The following is a 6,742-nucleotide window of genomic DNA, read 5'->3' as shown; positions in this document are numbered from 1 at the left end:
TTTATTTGTTTTAGTCATTTATTTACRAAATAGAAAATGCTATCATTTGAAGACTGAGTGATGCGAACTAGCCGTAGACATTAGAAACACAGTGCATATTATGTGTTGTTAGATAACTCACGAAAATTGATGACCACAAATAAATGACATATCCAGAAACTATTCGACGTTAGAGCTGGATGGATGGGGATGGTGAGCCGATGAAGGACCAGTCAAATGACTGACCATAAGACAGATCAGTACACGGTGACAGCCATGAGTTCCTCTGGAGCAGGTGCTGGTTGGGTGGGTCCAAGACGTGTGGGTGAGTAGAAAGGTCCCATAGTAGAAACTGCATTCATAAAACATGTGTCATACCTTAAAATGTCAGAGAGGAAAACACCCTCACACTCATCAATATGATGAGAAGCCAAGTCACAAACCTCCCCCAAAAAGCTGTGGTTTCTTATTGCAGCCGAGAAAAAAATTATAAAAATACCTCCAGATGTTTACTTTTTTTTGAATGCAAAGGAAAAAATGAACTGCATGAGTTAGGGTGAGAGACACTCCAGCAAAGGTTTTTTTTAATTTTTAATCCTGGAGCTAGAATTCTAAATATCCAAAAGTACTGGTCTGAAGGACCCATGTTGGTCAGGGTGGGGTGTCCGTGGGGATGCCTGCAGTAAAATGCTCCTTAAACAGCAGCAGTATCCTGACAGGCAGTCCTTTAGGGTGACTAACGCTATGTGTTCCCAGCAGCCTGGGTCTCCCCTCCCTCGGAGTTACCTGCAGGACAGAACACTGTTAATATAATACAATCAAGGGTTTGCCCTATATGCATTTAGCAGTGGCACACAGGAATCATTTTCTGGATGGTAAATTGTTTTTAGTATTAAACTTAAAAAGGACTAAAACCAGATGATATTAAGAATGTAGAAAATAGAATGGAGCAATATTATTTTATTTATATATATATTTTTTTAAATAATATCTTTGAGATTTAACAAATCACCAAAATAAAAACTAGACAGTCAGAGAGAGAATCTGAAATTCCAAAAAATGTAATGGAGTCCCCAATGATTTTGTTATGTTTGAGTCATTTAGCTAGCATAAGAACAAGGCATAAGCCATGGCAAAATGTGTAGAATTGCAGGAAYTTTGCTTAAAAACAGAAAAATTGCAGAGCAGCCGAACAGTGACTGGACGAACTAGAATTGTAGGCTTGGGTGGTATCCAGATTGTCATAKTTTTATACCGGCACTGAAAACAAGGAGCTCTATTTTCAAACCCCACTGATCCTCTGTAATCCCGAAGGTTAGCAATGCTAACAAGTACATGTAAAATCCCATAGAGAATGCTAAAATGCTAACGAGCGCATTGCGAACATTTTATACAGTCTCTGAACCTAAAGTATTTGCAGAACAGTCATCCCAGCTAATAAAGTTATACAAGTAACTCAAAAATGCTACTCACAGTTTCCTGCGCGCACAAAATATATATATTAGACAGCAAGGTTCTTGATCCAGGAGGGGATTCTCTACTGTTACCAATTAACGCTTGATTTTGAATGTAGCTAGCTAACTAACTGTTAGCTACTAAATTAGCAAAGCAACTGCAGAGCATTCAGCACATTCACAGTTAATAGGTACAAAGACATCTAGCTGGCAAACATTTAGTTGTGAATTCCCTACTGTAACTACATCACCCTGGCGTGTGCTGTCCTGCAAAACACTCWGTGACTCAAGGCTCCGGTATCTCGTCGCCGTGTGCAGGTAAACAAACATCACGTGACTAGGGACTACCAGTAAGCTTCATAATGAAAAATGATGTGATGAAAAATGAAGAACGGGGGATCTATTGGACAAATTCAGGTAAGTCCRTTCCAGTTTCATTCTGTTTGCTACGTCTAAGATTTTTTTTGCAACAGATGGGCGATTGAATACACCCCAGGGCTCTCCCTAGTATTCTCTGACAAGGTGGTGCTGATGTTGGCCTTAGGTTGGGCAGGTCCAGAACGGGACAGTTAACTTCCCCCTCAGGAAGTTGGAGCATTGAGATACATTTTTTTTACCAGTAAATGCCATTTCCTGAAACCTAGAGTCTTACTTTATATCAAACAAATGTAGCTAACACAGAAGTCTTGTGTTTTATCCTAAATGAAACAGAGGTGGTCTCAATAACACTTTCAAATGTTTCTAGGTTCAATTTAGGAGTAATGATTTTTATAATGAATAGGTGTCTATGTGGATAGTCTAGTGAAAATGTAAACTGACTTTATTTCCATTTTGTTTGGGGAGAATATTCGGGAATAATTCAATTACTGGATGCAATGTAGTAGTCTAGTTTACTGTAGGCTATTTGGTCATATGAAACAAGTGAACTAGACCTATTAGGAGCTTGTTGCTGATCTCCATCCCTGACATAATCCATCAAGTTAGGTCTGACTACTAGGCTACCTAGTATCCAACATGCCTTGTTGTCATTGGTGAACTGACTATTATCAATACTTAGCAGCCTACAGATCAAGAACTGTTTAATTAACATAGGCCTACTAATCGTTAACAGTCCGACATAGCGTTACGTTAACGACGGTATTAGTGGAAAAGCTCTCTGCCTTGTCCATTTCCATCAGCACCACACACACGTTTCCTTGCCCGTCAATGCGCTCCTGCCTGCTCCTGCCTGCTACCGTTGCGGAGATCAAAGCATGCGCGGTTAAGAAAGTTTTATTTTAGTTGACTAAACGCTGTAATGACGCCTTAGCTAAGTAGATTAAGAAAGTGGTTGTGCACCTGACTTAGATACAATTTTGGAAAATGTATTTGGCAAACAGTTCMTTCGCCATTTTTCCCTACCCTTTTTTCCTCACACATCATTGATGTAAACAAACAGAGAGCTGCCATCCAGCTGGAGGGAGGAAACCATGACTACAGGGGGCAGGGCGGGGAGCTGCCATTCAGCTGGAGGGAAAAAAACAGTCCTCTGATTGGCTCAGCTCCAACTTCAGATGGTTGAGTCAAACACTAGAATGTGCCAACTAGAAGCCTATTTTAATGGTCGTTTGTGCTTTGATCTCAAATTGCGTGCATGGTACACAGAACGCGTGTAGTTTTTTTTTTCATTCTTTAACCAGGCAAGTCAGTTAAGAACTAATTCTTATTTTCAATGACGACCTAGTGGGTTTAATGCCTTGTTCAGGGGCAGAACGACAGATTTTTACCTTGTCAGCTCGGGGATTTGATCTTGAATTGTTTCGGTTACAATTCCAACGCTCTAACCACTAGGCTACCTGTCGTTGGCAGGTCTGATGACTGGACACACTATTAATAGTGACTGGAGAGATATGGGCAGACATACTGACTAAAAGTACACAAACAAGTACCACAAAGGCAGTTGAAGTCTCACAAAAAGTGATTGAATGACACACCCACCCACTAATACCACTAGAGAGGTAGCTAGGTACAGACCTGCTGCTGCGTCGTTGACCTGGTCTTCCTCATCGCTGTCCCCCTCAGAGTGGGGCAGGTCAGCCTCAGGGACGCAGTCTGTAGCCGGGGCCTCATGGGGCTCCTGGTCCGCACGGCTCTTCAAGGCCAGGATACGATGGTGCAGCGCTGCAGCAAGCTGACCTGTGTCCTTAGAACTGGCCTGGAAACCAACAAATTTTTWAAAAATCACATTTATTTTGTAAAGCCCTTTTTACTGATTACTCAGCCTAAAACACCAAAGAGTGAGCAACGCAGAAGAACAGTGGCTAGGAACTTCCTAGAAAAAGGCAGGAACCTAGGAAGAAAACTAGAGAGGAACCAGGCTCTGAGGGGTAGTCAGTCCTCTTCCGGCTGTGCTCGGTGGAGATTTATGGCCTGATCCATGAGGGACCACAAAGACAAGAGATAAACAACATCCGACAGACACCATTGTTTCCCCTATATGCATTTAYCAGTGACGCAGTTATATTTTTCAATTGTTTTATTACATTTTCCCAAAGGGTAAAACGTTTTCAGTGTAAACTTAAATTACTAAAACAAGATATAAAAGTATGTAGAAAAGATAATGTAGCAAGATCATCTTTGAGATCTAACAAGCACTGAAATAAAAACTAGATAGTCAGGGAGAATGTCATGGCATGTGTGATGACATAACATGATGCAGACTAGGGGATGGTGCTGTATGTGTGATGCAGNTGATGCAGACTAGGGGATGGTGCTGTATGTGTGATGCAGACTAGGGGATGGTGCTGTATGTGTGATGCAGACTAGGGGATGGTGCTGTATGTGTGATGCAGACTAGGGGATGGTGCTGTATGTGTGTGATGACAAGACTATGAGGGGATGGTGCTGTATCCATGATGCAGGCTAGGGGATGGTGCTGTATCTGTGATGCAGGCTAGGGGATGGTGCTGTATGTGTGATTGCAGGCTTAGGGATGGTGCTGTATCTGTGATGCAGGCTAGGGATGGTGCTGTATGTGTGATGCAGGCTAGGGGATGGTGCTGTATTGTGATGCAGACTAGGGGATGGTGCTGTATGTGTGATGCAGGCTAGGGGATGGTGCTGTATGTGTGATGCAAACTACGGGATGGTGCTGTATGTGTGATGCAGACTAGGGGTGGTGTCGTATGTGTGATGCAAACTAGGGGATGGTGCTGTATGTGTGATGCAGACTAGGGGTGGTGTCGTACCGATATTAGGAACACTTTGACCCCTGGTCCTCTGTGTCCATGGCGGTGACGCGGACACTCTTCTCGCTGGCTTGTCACCTGCATCTGGGGCCACAGCTTGGTGTTCAGGATCAACCTTAAGCTGCCCTGGGTCGCATCACTGGGGAACACAGATATATACATACACACAGGGTAGTTACAGACAGATCACCGGGGAACACAGAATATACATACACACAGGGTAGTTACAACCAGATCCTGGGGAACACAGATATATACAGGGTAGTTAAAGACAGATCGCTGGGGAACAAGGATATATATATATATATACTCAGTTGAAGTCGGAAGTTTACATACACTTAGGTAGGAGTCATTAAAACTCGTTTTCAACCACTCCACAAATTTCTATAGTTCTATAGTTTAGGCAAGTCGGTTAGGACATCTACTTTGTGCATATGACACAAGTAATTTCCCCAACAATTGTTAAAACAGATTATTTCACTTATAATTCACTGTATCACAATTCCAGTTGGTCAGAAGTTTACATACACTAAGTGACTGTGCCTTTAAACAGCTTGGAAAATTCCAGAAAATGATGTCATTGCTTTAGAAGCTTCTGATAGGCTAATTGACATCATTTGAGTCAATTGGAGGTGTACCTGTGGATGTATTTCGAGGCCTACCTTCAAACTCAGTGCCTCTTTGCTTGACATCATGGGGAAATAAAAAGAAATCAGCCAAGACCTCAGAAAATAATTGTAGCCCACAAGTCTGGTTCATCCTTGTGAGCAATTTCCAAACGCCTGAAGTTAACACGTTATCTGTCCAAACAATAGTACGCAAGTATAAACACCATGGGACCATGCAGCCATCATACCGCTCAGGAAGGAGACAGTTCTGTCTCCTAGAGATGAACGTACTTTGGTGTGAAAAGTGCAAAGCAACCCCAGAACAACAGCAAAGGACCTTGTGAAGATGCTGGAGAAACAGGAACAAAAGTATCTATACCACAGTAAAAGGAGACCTATATCGACATAACCTGAAAGGCCGCTCAGCAAGGAAGAAGCCACTGCTCCAAAACCGCCATGAAAAAGCCAGCTAGACGGTTTGCAACTGCACATGGGGCAAAGATCGTACTTTTTGGAGAAATGTCCTCTGGTCTGATTAAACAAAAATAGAACTGTTTGGCATAATGACCATTGTTATGTTTGGAGGAAAAAGGGGGAGGCTTGCAAGCCGAAGAACACCATCCCAACCGTGAAGCACGGGGGTTGCAGCATCATATTGTGGGGGTGCTTTGCTGCAGGAGGGACTGGTGCACTTCACAAATAGATGGCATCATCAGAAGAAATTATGTGGATATATTGAGCAACATCTCAAGACATCAGTCAGGAAGTTGAAGCTTGGTCGCAAATGGGTCTTCCAAATAGACAATGACCCCAAGCATATTTCAAAGTTGTGGCAAAATGGCTTAAGGACAACAAAGTCAAGGTATTGGAGTGGCCATCACAAAGCCCTGACCTCAATCCTATAGAAAATTTGAGGCAGAACTGAAAAAGCGTGTGTGAGCAAGGAGGCCTACAAACCTGACTCAGTTACACCAGCTCTTCAGGAGGAATGGGCCATAATTCACCCAATTTATTGTGGGAAGCTTATGGAAGGCCACACGAAATGTTTGATCCAAGTTAAACAATTTAAGGCAATGCTACCAAATACTATGAGTGTATGTAAACTTCTGACCCACTGGAAATGGATGAAAGAAATAATCGAAATAAATCACTCTCTCCTATTATTCTGACATTTCACATTCTTAAAATAAAGCGGTGATCCTAACAGATTTAAGACAGGGATTTTTAATAGATTAAATGTCAGGAATTGTGAAAAACGGAGTTAATGTATTTGGCTAAGGTGTATGTACCTCCGACTTCAACTGTGTATATATATATATATATATATATATATATATAATATACAGTATATCACAAAAGTGAGTACACCCCTCACATTTTTGTAAATATTTGAGTATATCTTTTCATGTGACAACACTGAAGAAATGACACTCTGCTACAATGTAAAGTAGTGAGTGTACAGCTTGTTATACAG

At 41.9% G+C, this 6,742-nt stretch overlaps 1 protein-coding gene across 1 annotated transcript in view; it reads right to left on the bottom strand.

Annotated features, from left to right (window-relative positions):
• Positions 1 to 552: 552 nt before the first annotated feature.
• Positions 553 to 6,742, bottom strand: part of LOC112070730 (ran-binding protein 3) — a 35,634-nt gene continuing 29,444 nt past the window's right edge. The window contains 5 exon segments of the mRNA XM_070439095.1: positions 553 to 765; positions 3,447 to 3,627; positions 4,661 to 4,680; positions 4,683 to 4,735; positions 4,737 to 4,799. Coding sequence (XP_070295196.1) covers positions 722 to 765; positions 3,447 to 3,627; positions 4,661 to 4,680; positions 4,683 to 4,735; positions 4,737 to 4,799 — 361 coding nt within the window. The 3' untranslated portion in view covers positions 553 to 721.

This window comes from Salvelinus sp. IW2-2015, unplaced genomic scaffold (genome assembly GCF_002910315.2).
Source record: "Salvelinus sp. IW2-2015 unplaced genomic scaffold, ASM291031v2 Un_scaffold1406, whole genome shotgun sequence".
Classification (NCBI taxonomy): Eukaryota; Metazoa; Chordata; class Actinopteri; order Salmoniformes; family Salmonidae; genus Salvelinus; species Salvelinus sp. IW2-2015.
Note: the sequence above shows the minus strand (reverse complement) of the source record. Positions and strands in the feature narration are given on the sequence as shown.